This window comes from Tachypleus tridentatus, chromosome 7 (genome assembly GCF_004210375.1).
Source record: "Tachypleus tridentatus isolate NWPU-2018 chromosome 7, ASM421037v1, whole genome shotgun sequence".
NCBI lineage: Eukaryota > Metazoa > Arthropoda > Merostomata > Xiphosura > Limulidae > Tachypleus > Tachypleus tridentatus.
The window spans coordinates 162,883,389-162,898,845 of NC_134831.1; the positions used below are offsets into that span (position 1 = coordinate 162,883,389).

At 33.0% G+C, this 15,457-nt stretch overlaps 1 protein-coding gene across 20 annotated transcripts in view; it reads left to right on the forward strand.

Annotated features, from left to right (window-relative positions):
• LOC143257073 (cytokine receptor-like) overlaps nucleotides 1-15,457 on the forward strand; it is a 120,614-nt gene that overhangs the window by 56,286 nt on the left and 48,871 nt on the right. For 8 of the 20 annotated variants that reach the window (XM_076515253.1, XM_076515234.1, XM_076515254.1 and 5 more), the window contains 3 exons: nucleotides 2,244-2,327; nucleotides 11,677-11,772; nucleotides 13,053-13,362. In XM_076515253.1, the coding sequence (XP_076371368.1) occupies nucleotides 13,254-13,362 (109 nt within the window). In that variant the 5' untranslated portion in view covers nucleotides 2,244-2,327; nucleotides 11,677-11,772; nucleotides 13,053-13,253. Of the gene's footprint in view, nucleotides 1-2,243; nucleotides 2,328-8,887; nucleotides 9,141-9,210; nucleotides 10,085-11,676; nucleotides 11,773-13,052; nucleotides 13,363-15,457 lie in introns of those variants that run through there. The other 12 variants (XM_076515245.1, XM_076515248.1, XM_076515242.1 and 9 more) reach the window with 6 other exon arrangements.

A 15,457-nucleotide genomic window follows, 5' to 3' on the forward strand; every position in this document is an offset into this window, starting at 1 on the left:
GTTTAACTTCACATGTTAGTTTCTGAATAGAAGTTGTCAAATATCTCTCTAAAATGGTTGTATTTTATTTTAATCTTGTTTTCTTAATGCTTCAGGCAATATCAAAACTAAAAATGTTATTGTTCCAGGCCCTAATTGTATAGTTAATAATTCTCTGAATACATAGAATTAAACTTTTGTGAGAGTTAAAATGATATTTTGCTGTTTAATAATTATAACTTACTTGCCTTATCTTGACGGGTTTAGTTAAAATGGTAAATTTCTTTCTTTTAGGATGAATGAGTAAATAGGGTTATTATTTAATTCTTAAGCCTGAAAGTGGCTGTTGTTGAGAGTACATTATTTAATTGGTATATATTGTCATCTTGGTATTAAAGTTGAAGAAGAAAAATGACCTTCACTCTCCAGATAATAATAAAACAAAACTATTCCAACTAACTTTAGGGTTAGCTAACTTTAGCTTTATCAGTGTTAGTAGTGCCAAAAAGTGTAAATTATCCTTCATGCACTGTAAATTCAGAGAGAATATGTACTGTAATAATCCTTGTAGAAGAGGAGTAAATAAGGTTATTTAATTCCAAGGTATAAAGCTGTCTGCTGTCAAGAGTACATTATTTAACTGGTATATACTGTTATAGTTAGGTAGTTTAGTTGAAAATGAAACTTTGACAGCATTAGTTATGGGGATTGCTGTTTAACTGGTTGGAACTGTCAGTTTGGTTAAAATATACCTTAATAATATTAACTAGTGGGGGAGACGGTTTTTGCTCTTTTTTGTCTAATGGATGAATGCAACTTTGAATCTTGGTAGCTTCTCCTAGGCTTATTTGTACATTTTTTGTTGTGTTTAAGGTATTTTATCTTTTTAATTTTGTGATTTCATTTATGATTTTTTTTTTTTTTTTTCAAAATAAATTGTCACAAACTAAAATTTGCCTCTGAACCAAGTTTTGCATCCTTAAACTGCAAAGGCATACTAACCTGTAGGTAGCTGATTGTTTGATTGTCTAGAAACCATCTTGATAAACATGAGAAATTTGTAGGAAGAACTTATAAAACTAAATTATTTATTTAATTATGGATAAAAGAAATATAATTGAAATTTTCCCTTGTTTTTCTGCCTTCCCTCTTGACTTACACTGTTAAATTAGAGATAGGTAGCACAGATGGCCCTTCTATATCTTTGTGCAAAATTAAAAAAAATCGTTACTTTGTGTGTGTGTAATTTAAATATCAGGAAAGTCAAAGTAGTTACATTTAACCACCTGTTTATTTCAATCTTTTTTAAAGTAAGAACTAGGTGTATCTTTGTCTTAAACAGATCCTGGTATGTCATTGTCAACAGATTATTTTGGCAGAAGTTGGCACTAAATATTTCGGTAGGAAAGAACATTTTACATTGAAATACACATCCTACTATTTAACAAATTTTGACTACATTTTCTAGATGACATGTGACAGTTTTAGAGATTTAAGGCCATATATACAATAAAGGGGCAGCTTTTCTCTATTCCTACTGTTTGATGTTTTCATTTGTACTTTAGATTATAAGTGCATTCAATTTCATTTAACACTTTGGAAGAATACTTATTTAGTGGTAAAGCTAAGATATGAACACATTTTTCTAAGCACACAAAGCCTGTTTGAAAGGAGCAAATGGTTTTACTTTGTGAAAGAGTTATGATTCATAATCTTTGTTTAGGATTGTAAGAGAAATTCAAAAGCAGGTAAACTCCAAAGTGCACATCTTCATATATGTATATCAAAGTGCAAAATTTATTGTAACATTTTCCCCTACAAGAATATTTAAAAATGTAATTCTATTATCAGTTTGATTTTTGAATGTAAAATTAATATTGGGATGGATTACATTTCAGTTTGAAAGAACACCGTTACAAACTGAATTTTTAAGAGCTATTAAAATGTCATATACATAATTGAGAAATAGTAACTTCTTACAATCTACAAGGAATATCTACAATAAATAAAGGATATTAGCTCAAATAACCAAAAATTGGACTTCCAATACTTTGACCTTTAACTTAATCATTATTGTTTACTGATATGGTGTATTCTGATGTTGCATTTCATACTGTTATGTAATTCTGTTGAAAGCTTGCCACCTGTTGCTAAGTAAATCTAAGGAAACATAGTGTTAAACAAATGTTTGAAACGGTGTTGGTAAATAAATATATCAATAAGCAATTTACATAAGAATGATTTCAGATAGATATTCATTTTAGGTTGTTCAGAAATTGATGCTACTCCTACCTTTCTTGGAGCTTTGTGGATAAAGTAAAGCTAGTTATGGATAACCAGTTTTAAAAGTAAGTGTTTAATGTGTTTTTAATTTTGTATTTTTTAAGCCTTGCATGCTTTTCCTGGAATCCTTTTGGCATGGAAATCAAACTAAAATAAAAAATCTCCATGAAAAGGCACTGGAAAGAATTCTTGGTATCAGTGTTGTTTTGAAATTTTTACTTGAAAATCACAACATGGTATCCTGATATTGTTTTATCCCAGACTGAGATTTGTTAAACTTGTTATATTGGTGACAGTTTTCATATGACAGCATGTAGTTCTTTAAGAAAGATACCCATCATATTGTCATCCATGCTGATGTACTTACTTATTCCATCTGAACATTTTGAGCCTTTTAGGTACAAAACTATTAGATGTAAGGAATATATAATATCAGCAATGTTTTTTTTATTCTTCCAGTTGATACGAGGTAAAGTTGTGATGAGTGTAAAGGTAAAAGATGAGTTTAAAAAAATCAAATTGTTAATTATTGATTTTCAAAAATGAAACAAAACTAAAAAGTAACAATAAAACACCCTTCTCACTGAGGGTGAGAATACACTGCGATCTATCAACTGATAAGCTTTGAAGAAATTACCAAAAATTTGTGCTAATTAATGCACTTCATATTCTACTCTGTACAGTTTGTGAAGCTTTGATTGTAAGATGTTGGAGTGAAACTTGGTGACAAGTTAACCATTGGCCTGTTGAATGTCTTTTCTAAGTGTTTTTGTGAGATGTTTTATTTGTCATAACTAGTTATTCTGAATGTGATATAAGATTATGTTGGCCCAAGTATTATGTGACTAATGTTACCTTATTAATTAATTTTACTTTCACTGCTCCAAATTAAGGTGTTTTCTTCTTTGCTTAAGGTATTTTAATACATCTTGGTTGTAATATCCAGTTGTCTATTTGCATGTATTATTTATACAAGGAGGTTCAAAATTATCTTTACTATTTAATGAAATACCACCATTTTTAGCCTAATTCAGACAGTTTTTATTGACGTGTCAGTAGTTTTTTTGTGTGTACATGATTAATGGTTCTCAGCACATCTAACTGATTTTAAATTTTAAACCATATTCACTGCAGAGATGCCAACAGTAACAATGGTGATCCCATCTGTTATGTTTTTTTAGCCCTGTGTTGTCTGCAGTACATTGTCCTCTTAACATGCTTTAAAGAACGTAGTTCAATGGAATGATGTCTGGCAACTGTAGTAGCCACAGAATTGGCTTATGTTACAAATCAGATGATGTATTCTATTTTTTTGCATAGTTGCTATTTTAAGGTGTAGTACTACTCACTGGAGGAAAAAACAACAACACAACAAAAAACTATTTGCGTTTAGCTACAAGATGTTAAAAACTGTATGCTCTTATTGCTATAGTTATTTAATTGCCAAAGTTTAAAATAGGAAAGATAATTTTGGATGATGATCTATTTTCATTCTAGTTGAAGTGTCATCGTGGAGCTTCTTGCTTGTTTCACTGCAGAATGTTAGGTACATCTGCATGCTTACCTTGTATCAGTATGTCTATGTGTACTTACATACACTATTATCAAAAGAGCTGCTCACCCCACCTAGTAATAAACCCTTAACTCCTTTGAAGATTCCCCCTCATTATTTTTCTGGACTGTGTGCTTACTGTGATCTTGTTCCAAGTCACACTGCAGCCATCATTCTTCTGGACTGTGGTTACTGTGACCTCTTTCCAAGTTGCATTGTAGCCATCATTGTTCTGGACATTGTTCTGGATGGTGCTTACCTGCTAACTGTGTTAGTTTGAACAATGCTATGAGTCATTAATGTTGAAACAATGATATTTTGTTTCATCAGTGATGCCGTTTGAGGCATTGCTAATTAATAATGGCCCTGCAATTTTGTCACATGATAAAGGTGCCACTATGGGGTTTTAGTAGTAGAGCATAGGATTATGTGCTGTGGTAAGAAAATAATAAATAAAAAAAAATTGAATATTTGAAGAAATGAATGATTTTATTCAAGAACTAACAGAATATTATAATTATTTATTTTCCTTGTAATGCTTTTTACATGAATAGAAACAGAAATAAGAACTCTGGTACATTAATCTATAAAACCAAACACAAATTGTGTATTCTCAAGATGACTGGTATGGGTATTGAAACTAATTAAAATAAAGTGCAGAACAATGTTTCAATCTTCTTAACCTGAAGATGACCTAAGAAGGTCAAAATGTTCTGTACTTTATTTAATTGAAGTTTTAATACCCATATTAGCCATCTTGAGAATACATTTTTACATCAAGTGAGTTTGTCATTAAAAACAAATCAATTTACTGATATAACTTTGTAAGAGTATGTATATTTATTTCACAATATATTTAAAAACACTGTATTATGTCATGTTTTACAAGTTTGAATGTCATAATATTTGTTCTCTGTGTGTTTTAAAATCTTAATTTTCACATTATGTGACGTGATGAATAATTCACCATAGTAGAAGGTTTAGCCGTGTTATATCGTACAAAGTTGACTGCATAAATTTTATGTTGATCTCAAATTTCAGTATTGATCTCAGAACCCCTTCATGCAACTATTGTTAATATGTAAGTGATTAGTTATACATTCACAGAATATCACAACTAATTTAATTGGTCCTTACAAAGTACCAGAACACAGCCACTATTCTATTAGTGTGCTGTGTGACTTTATTAAGTATTGTCTGTTTTCTTGATACATAAACATGTTTCTTTCCGATAATGTGTTGCAGTTGAATCCTAAATAGTCTGTAACTAACTGAAGAACTCTGCTTGATAAAGATGCTTATTATAGTGTAGCATGTTAAATAATTGGCATCATTATTCTGTGGATATAATGATTCCTTCCATTAGTTGACTTTCCTCTTTGAAACATTCATACTTGGTTACAGTGATCAAGATTAAACATTCATCCAAGGACTGATGGTTGAGTTCATTACTCTTGGTTTCAAGTCAATATACGAAGCAAGATTTTGTACAGAAGTCAGCATCCTAACAAGTTTTGTTCAGTACACATACTCATATGAGCACACTTTAGAAATGTATGTGGTAATTTGTTTCCCCAAGGTATATGAAGGCATATTAAATAAATTTTATTGTAACATTCTGTATTTTATCATGTTAAAAACACCTCAGTATGCTTGTTTTTTGAGATAAAAGATACTGCAGTAAGTTGTGTACTATAAGTATAATAACAACGAATAGCATTATGTACAAGTAATAGAGTATTTTATGTTATATATAAATAATTATGATGGTACTGTTATTTCCTACAGTGTGGTGGTGGCTGTAATTGTAATGCTTAAAGTTGTTAATGTGTAATTTAAAACCTACTGTGTTTTAAACTTTTGAAAGTACAATAATTTTAAATAGTGGGAGTAACTGTCATATTCTAACAACATTCTAAAAGGGGCGAACATGTTTGGGATTCGAACCTGCGACCCCCAGATTACTACAGCTACTAGCCCATGCCACACGAAAGATTGATTAATGTAACAGTTTATACCCTACACACAAAAGCTGTGATATTGTATACCTTTAAGTTCATAACTTACTTCTCCAGATTTCACCGGATGGCCATTTAGTGAATGCTTTCCATCACTGTTTGGTAATCATTTTTTATGCAAGTGTTTCTTAAATGAAAAACCTCGTAGCTCTTCTTCAAGTTAAATTTTCTTTATGTATTTATAATGCAATAGGATGTTTTGCTTGCAATTATTTGTTAAAATTTCCAACATTACCAGGACTAAATACTCTGATTCACAACGACCAGTATTTATTACATTCCTGTCAAACCCTCTGCATCTCTAGTGATCGACCTCGCGACCTCTTTCGGAGAAATCAGAGAAACACGACACGACAACGTGCGTTTGATGAAGATGAAATTAAAGTCACGTTTAACGTGTTGACTCATCCTATAATGTCTCTTTGTGTTTTAAAGTTGTCTCTATAAAATCTACTAAAAGTGCTACATGTGATTTTAGGCACTTGTTGAAATAACATTTTATTTTATTTATAAAATTGAACAGTAAGTCGTCAATTGTAAGAAAATAGATAAAACTTGTTCTTGTTATAACAATTGACAATCAAAATTTTGAATTTTCACGTTGTTCTGGAATCAAAGTAGTCAAAATCTTGTTAATGAATTTTTGTAGGTCTGTTCTAGAGATACAAAACGTCGATTTGCATCTTTTGGTTGTTAAAAAGAATGATAAACATTCATATGTCATGCGCAGTGAGCAGTACGTGTAACAGAAAAGACTACAGTAGATACTGTATTAAAGTTATAAAAATTTTCGTCTTAACATTAACTTAAGCTTACATAAAATATTTACATTAGTGACATTCTCACTAGCAAAACAAATAGAACCAGAATTTCCAATCGTAAAATGTTATTCAATTGTAAAACAGTCATCAAAATATTATTCTAAAGTTAACCAAAAAAAAAAAAGGTTTACTGATGAAAGCCGAGATTCTATTCATACAACGTTTTTGTAGACAAAGTAATGTAGCCAGTAATGTAACCGTGTTAAGTCGAGACGGCTTAAGTCTACTATGTGGCCATTAGCTGAATCAAAGGATATGTCCACTTCTATCTCTGTCTTGTTTATTTTCTTTTTTCGAGTTCTGTAGTCAGCCCCGTAATTGTTTTTATTTAGCGATAATGTTGTTTTTTCTAATACTTGTAAGTGTATACGTAAACAGTCAACACTTGCTATTTTCTTAATAGTACATACATGTATTTGTTCCCGAATGTAATTATTTTGTTCTGCACGCTCTTCATTGAGATGAATGTCTTCGTTTGTGTGTGTTTTTATATTTTTCGTTGTAACCAAGTGTACTCTAAAAATAGTAATTGCCTAAGAACATAAATTATTGATTCTTGTGAGGGAAAATCTGTTGAAAAACACATGAGTAATTGAAAAGGGAAAAATAAACAGCGATAGTTCTGCTTTAGCTCAAACAGTAGGTGTTATTTTATAATCACAGAAAATTAAAGCAGCTTGGCAGTGTGAATATTGCCAAGTTCCCTGTTTTGCTGTATTTGTAAGATATCACTTATTATTTGAGCTAAAGCAGCACTATCACTGGCTCTTTTTCTCGCTTAGACGTTTTTGGATGTCTTTCGCGCAGAACACTTACGCTTTAATTATCATTGTTTAGGGAAGCTATTAATACAGGGAAGTAATATACAGATCACAATTTGGTTAAAATTAGACATTATCAAATAGATGAGTTAAGATTAGGTGTTTTCACTTTAAGATTGCTAACGTGTGTGTGTTAAGGGAAACGCCAGTGACACCGGATGGCGCGCTTGCTCTGAGATGAGCTGTGCGGAATGAACTCTGTTAATGAGAGTAGGTGTATGAACAGATACTTTTATGGTCTTTCTTATTCACCTCTGATGTGGCATGTTTTCAAGACGCACATTGAATTCATTGCTTCGTGTCGCAAGCCCAAAGATTAAAATATGTTGTGAAATATGCGAGAAGCAAAGAAAGGATGCTCTTGCCTTGGTTACTAAGTGCTTGCATTGCAAGCGCCAACTTCAGTTTTCCTCTTTCGCTTTGTCTTTAAGTTTTTGGAGTTGCTGATTTTTATTGGTGAATAACGGTTGTTTAGAAAGTCATCTGAAAGCATATTTTACATTTTCGACAATGAAAAGTTTGACTTTTCACGTTAAGAATAAAAGTAGGCGAAACTTGGTAATGGAGATTTGTCTGTTCTGGAGGTGCATAATATTCACGATAAATAAAACCATTTGCAGTTTTTAGTTATAGAGACCAGTGATAAACGTGCATATTTTATGTCCGTATAAACAAAAATACTATAATATCAATTTAGTTATGATTATTCTGGTTTCAAACCTGCAGTGTGCAATGGATGTTATATTACATATTTACACATGAACGGAATACCTTACGGTCTTCCAGCTTGATACATTTTTTTAAGTGTAATTCTGCACACGAGATATTGTGATGGATATTTTCTAACGCTCCTGAATTAGTTAGTTATCACCATTAAATTTCATCAAGGAACATAGGGCCGCAATCGCTTGCGGATTCTTCAACAGGTATTTAAGTGAGTAGGTTGTTAGCCCACTGCACCGAGCCGTCCCTAATTTAGTAGTGTAAGACTAGAGGGAAGGCAGCTAGTCATCATCACCCACCGCCAACTCTTGGGCTACTCTTTTACTAACGAATAGTGGGATTGACCGTCACATTATAACGCCTCCGCGGTTGGGAGGGCGAGCATGTTTGGCGCGACGCGGGCGCGAACCCGCAACCCTCAGATTACGAGTCGCACGCCTTACGCGGTTGGCCATGCCAGGCCCGCTCCTGAATTAGTTGTTAATAAAAGTCTACGAGTAAGTGACGTTGCAACCACAGAATTATTGTTTTTACTGTTGATTTATATCGTGTCTCTCAGTTACTTTGATATTTTTCCAGGAAAACGTGCAATAGTAAATATATGTATATTATTGTAATAATTAATATTAAATATTTTATTGAAAAGCCAGTAAGTGAAAAGACATTTAGGGTGGAGTTTCTGGCTTACAGGGTCAATTCTCTTAGATAGCTCAGTAGTGTTTTTTTCGAACGGGAGAATAAGATGAAAGGAAACGATACGAAAAGGCCTATTCATTACCGACGATAGCTTGTACCGATTGTGGACGATTTTATTGAATACCCTCTAAAGAAACTCTGGAGAAGAGAAGTATCGCACTTTTATAATAATTATAACAAAAGTAGTGGTAAATATGCCATACCTTCATGAGAACCGTGGAGGAAGACATGGGATTCTAAGCATATGGTAGTATTTCTTTTAAAAGTAAATTTTTCCGAAGAAATGCTGTGATCTCGTTTTTGTGTTGTGTATCACGATTAAACTTTTTAAAGCATTTATTAGTTACGATAGGTTATTTCTGATTCACCTTTGTCTCACTGTGTGTATGTGTGTGTATTTAGTATGTTTATATGTATTTGCGGTAACTTTTGAGTGTCTTAGCACAAGCTAAAAAGAACGTCGTGTAAAACAACAAAATCTATCCCTTGCTCATAGGCTGTTAGGACATTAGCTAAATTGCGCAAGTCACACATAAAATGGGCGGAGACGAGGAAGTTATTTTGAAATACCCCGTATTGACTAGATTTGCGGAAGGCTTTTCCATCACATTCTCGTGCTTGAAGTACACCTCACGGTTACCAAGTGGCGTGACGAACGCTTCAGGCTTATGTTAACAGTTCAGGTGACTTGTCTTGTGTTGAAGGTTTTCTCGTCTGTGAGGTGCTGATGGTGGTCGGTTGTCGGTTCACGCACTGTGCTTATTTAGAGGCCACATCTTCTTGTTAGTGAAGTAATCATCCAATGGCTGCTATCAAATTTCGTTCATATGACAGCAGAATAACAAAAAATATGAAGTTTAAACAAGAGTTCCAACACTTTAACGACGACATTTATTTAAGGATTAGCTTTTGAAGATTGTTTGCTTGAGTAATGCAATTAGAAACGTTGGGCCTGAATAATTTTTACTGTCTTCTGTAAGTGTATTAATGCGAATTTAAATATGTGGCAAGTAGGTTTTTCCTAATTGTTTCAAATGTGTGCTACAGTTTCTATTTACTATTATCTTGTCCACTTTAGTGTCTCCATTATTGATATTGTGATCAAAGTTGTGTAACAAGCAAGTTGCTTGACTAATAGTTTTTTAATGAAAGGATTTATAGTTGAGCTTTCATTGTTTCTGCAAAAACAGGGTAAGTCTCCACTCTACTATATTGAAACTTGATATTAAGACTTGAAACTCGCAATGTAGTTTAATGGTTAAAAAAACAAGACAATTTTGTATGAGCTCAGAGCTAGAAAAACTGAATTTTTCAACCATGCTATTTTTGAATGCTTAACATATTTGGAAAGGTGTGATCAGAAGTAGATATTTCAAAATTAAATTTTGGGTAAAATATTTATGGTTTTTGTACGCTGCTTGTTCTGTCTTACGTTTGTGATGTAATACGTTAACGATTTTTATACAACAAAGAGAAGTACAAACGAGGTCCAGAAGACACCCACTAAAGAAATATGGGAAAATATTGAAGCTTGTTATAAAATATATTAGACACTATTTATAGTAATACAAGTAATTATAGGAAAGGTTTACAAGATATTGTCGTACAATAAATCAACATATAAAAAACATGACACTTATAAGACACTTACTGATCCTCATTATTTTTCATTTCATTAAATGTTAATATTTGACTATATTAACCATAACTTTATGTTGTGTAAACCTTTCCAGATCCTGTCAATTTTATCATGATCATCTATGCAGTTTTTAGACTTGCACATTCTTCAGTTCTTAACCTTTTTACTTGAATACTTTTAGGACCTACAACTTTCTTTAAGCCCTAGCTTTAGTAAATAAAGATACTCTTGGGTCCTGCAACTTTTGTCAAATTCTAACTGTAGTGCTTAAAGAGACTAGTTCCTTGTTATAGTAGGTGGACACTTTTGGATCCTACAGTTTTTTTTTAAAGTTCTAGTTGTCTTGTTTAGTCAGATACACTCTCAGATTTTATTAAGACCCATATGTTTTTCACTTATATTAAAGAAGTATGGATATATAGGCACTAAATAATGCATTTGTTAGGTTGTTTTAATATTTATCAATGAAGAATTTCACTAGTTCACAGAGCCCTAGTTATTCTTTCAATAAATGTCACATTTTACTTTCTTAAAATTAAACTTCTTTCTCCCATGTTAATGACTACCCATTAATTTGTTTTTCTATTATTAAATCATATGAGTGAAAGCAATTGGACATTGTGAAGTTGATATTATATTCAGACTTAATATAATGATATATGTACTGTACAGTTATTATTATCAAAGTCATTAAAAAAATGTTTAGACATGGTTCAGGTTGTTTTATACAAGTAATTATTTGAATAAATATTCAAAACACAGCTATCTTTTCAACATGCTGGGAAAAAGATAAATTCAGTTATAAGTAACATTAGTGTGCATTAAAGTGTACATCTTCCAGTCCATGGTGCTTTTCTAAATGTTTTTAAAGGATTTTTTCAGTACTAAATACTTGTTTTGTACACCTTGATCAAAATGACACATTGTTCTTGACACTTTAAGTGAGAAAAAAAAACATTTTTCCTGGTTGTTATTGTGTTTCATAATTCAGAGTTAGTAGTTTTAAACTAGTAAGTATATTTAAATTTTTTATATATTCTTTTGAAACAGTAAATTGATGGATATTTTAGAACTTAAATATTTGTTTTTTCTAATTGTTTTTTTATTTTAAGGTATTTATAGTAATTCATTAATTAAATAATAGAACTGATTCAAGAATCATCCAGTTGGTAGAAGATGAAACTGGTGAATTTACTCTTGTGACTACAGGTTCATCAAAGGAAAGTAAAACAGATTACAGGTAATACCCATGTGATAATATTAGGCTTAACTAGTAAACTTATTATTGTGTATTTAAACTATTCTATTTTTATTGTTTGTTTTACATTGAGAAATGCTAACATATAAGGTCAAAACAATATTAGAAAAGTATTTTTCTCAAATCCTTGATGTTTTACTGCACTTTATGATTACAGCTTAATAGATTATAAAGTACTAAAATATACACAATTTCAGCGTGCAGAAACTATAGTTTTCAAATCCCATAGGTTTGGTAATAAACATTTACAAGTTTAAATGATTCATTTACAAATAAACATGATTTTGTAGTTGTAATCTCTTGTGTTTCATAAAATGTACAGTTATGCTTTTTCACTTACACTTAAGATATATTTATAAAGTTGAAATTGAGACTCTCTCACTCTTTAGGCATAAATCTAACCTTAAATTACTGTCGTGTAACTTGAATAAGACTGTAAGAAAAAAATTTCAAAGAAATTATTGCTGAGATGATGTACTTCACTGAAACAGTAAGTGGATTGGTATTGTATTCTTCTTGATAAAAGTTAAAAAACAACAGAAAACAACCTTCATGCTTCAGATAAATATAAAAGAATATATTTTTATTGAAGCCAATGGCTTCTTACTCATGGTTTCTCCTATTTTGCCAGTTAACCTGAATTAAATATTTGGTTGGTTCTTATCTGTGCAACATTTCTGGGGCATCAAATAAACCAAGTTAAGGATAGTCGACACACTGTGACATATCTAATTATCAAGTAGAAGGTGTATGGAAGATTATATGACAGAGAAACACTGCAACACCAAATGGTCATATGCAAGGAGGCTTACTTAACAATCACAGCAGGAGGACACATTTAGGATTGAAAAATGTACATGTGCAAAGTGCACTGAGTTAATTTTCCTGTGTATAAAAAAATGGACATAACATGCTGCAACAGCTGTTGACAAGCACCTTCACAAAGATACAGTTCTCATACCAATGGTATCAAGATCAACATAATAGTCCTCCAGACAGAAATGTAGCAGTTGAAACTTAACATTGCAGAACAATTCTCCAATGGCCAAGCATTGCTTCACAGTGTCTTTCCATCATAGGTAATTTTGCTGTGTGTATCATCACAGTTTTCACAGTGCTCCAGGAAGATGACATGAATTGTAAATTGCACTGTCATTCAGTTTTACACAGTCATTCCAATCCATAACATAACATGCTCTCTGTTATTTACATTTATTTATCTATAACTTGAGAACATTTCTGTATTTGCTCTTTTATTTTAGGAGAGGACTTGGAAAGTTGAATGGCTTCTGGAAGTGGAGAAAATGATCCTGTCTTTTAAAGCTCGGATCTTTGACTACATGCAACGTTCTCGCACCTTCAATGTTGTATTCAATTTGATCCTGTTTTCTTCAACCAAAACAAGGTTTTGGAGTAAGTGACCAAAGGACTCCCTTCACTGACAACACGTTATAGACATTACCATGACTGTTGGTACCACTTGTGTCACTGCATGGCTAAGAGTATTTATTTTGTACAGTATTGTCTTCTATCTTGAAGGATGTGGAGATGGTAATGGAAAGTCCTTAGGCAGTAAGTACACAGATTCTTCTGTTTATAGAAATGTGGAAATCAAAATGCATGATGTGTGATTAGTGAAATACAAGGATAAATCTTCAGAGATATACTAAATATTGTGAAAAACATTCAAACATGAATCTGATCATTTTTGGCCAAACTATTTTAGAAATGTAATAATTCATTTTTAAGTGAATATGAATGGCTTTCTAGGAGTGTCTTACAAATTACCCACTTTCTAAAAATGTTTTGAATATTAAAACCATCATGATTTTAAGTTTAGCAGATTTTATAGATTACATTAAGGTTAGACAAAACAGAAAAAAAACAAACAAAAAAAACTGCAACACCTTTCCAAAATAATATACATTTGGAAACAAGGAATTTTCACCCCTAGTGGCTTAGCGGTAAGTTTGCTGATGTATAGTTATAAAAATTGGGTTTTGAAACTTATGGTGGGAAGAGGACAGATAGTTTGTTGTGTAATTACAAATAAGTAAACAAGTAAGAATCATTCATGACTACAGGTCAGTTTTGTTTTTAAACAGTATGTTTCACCTCAAATGTCGAAGTAAGAAACCATTGAGAAAGTTTGATTTTAAGAATACTCTAATATTCTTGTCACTGAACAGTTCACAGTTGATGACTCAGTATTTTGTTGTACTTAATAAACTAATGTACAACAATGTGTACGATTGTAAAATATACCTTTGGCAGCAGAATGAATGTGCTGTATCATTTGGTGTATGGTATCTGTTTGAATATTTATGTGGTAACAATGATGTAAACTACCTTGAGTTATCTTTTCTGTTACATTCATTTGGTGGGAAGAGGGTTAGTGGTGACCCATCTTTACATTGCTTTTTTCTTCTCTTTCTAAAGCCCCTCAGTGTGGATTCCTGTACGTGGTGAGGGGACCTCCCAGGGAAGGTTCTGTTTCAAGTTTACCTCCTCTGGGATCTAAACATCCACCCACGTGTTTGCCGTGTGTGGCGACTCATGAAGGGGAGGAGAGGATTCTGGTGGTTGAGGGGTCCAACCCTAACACACCACTTTGGCCTTGAATTCCTGTAGATGGGCAGCCTTGGGGTGGCCCCCCTTGGGTCAATCGGCTGGTCCACTTGGGCTAGAGTCAACCAAGTACCAGTGTTGGAAGTTCTCAACAGGTGTTGTGGACATTGTGCCTGATGCTGGTGTTTGGGTATAGTGCTTGCAAAACTCTGGCGTTGCTGCATTGTCCTTTTGCATGACATTGTAGTGTGTCCCCTCGTAGGGCTCCATGGTGGGTGGGGTCAGTGGGTACTGAAATTTTTCTTTTTTCCTATGGATCCTCCTTCAAAAAATTTAAATAAAATAGTGAAAAAACAGTCAATAAGTAAGCGATCACGTCTTGAAGACTCTGAGCAGCAATTTTCAACATCTGTAACACACGTACCTCATTTTCTTATATTACATTCTCTTTCAGAAATACCTTTAGGGCAATTGTCCCCCTTTTTTATTCAGAAGGGACTAGAGGGTCTTACTGGCTCTCCAAAGTCAGTAAAGAAGCTTCGATGTGGAGACATATTAGTTGAAACATCCACAACCCACCACAGTGAACTTCTCTTGAATTCAACGGCAATTGGGGATATACCTATTGAGGTTACCCCTCATGCTACCTTGAATTCATCACGAGGAGTTATTGTTGAGAGGGATTTGAAGAACGTCCTCGAGTCAGAGATTCTTGCTGGTCTCTCCGTTCAAGGAGTTTCTGCAGTGAGGCACATCTCCACTCGCAAAGATGGAGTTACACTGCCAACAAATACCCTCGTTTTGACATTTACATCATCACATGCACCTGCCACCGTCAAGGCAGGTTATCTAATTTGCAGGGTACGGCCATACATTCCAAACCTTCTCTGATGTTTCCAATGTCAGAGGTTCGGCGACTCAAAGACATCACGTCGTGGTTCCCTGACATGTGCTCGTTGTGGTGGCAACGATGCCTATGAATGTGACATGGACCCACATTGCCTCAACTGCACCTTCGCCGTTTGCAACTATCTTTACTATATTCTTCAGAATAGATGATCTGCCATTGCTCCATTTTGCCTTTGCATCCAGGTGCAAT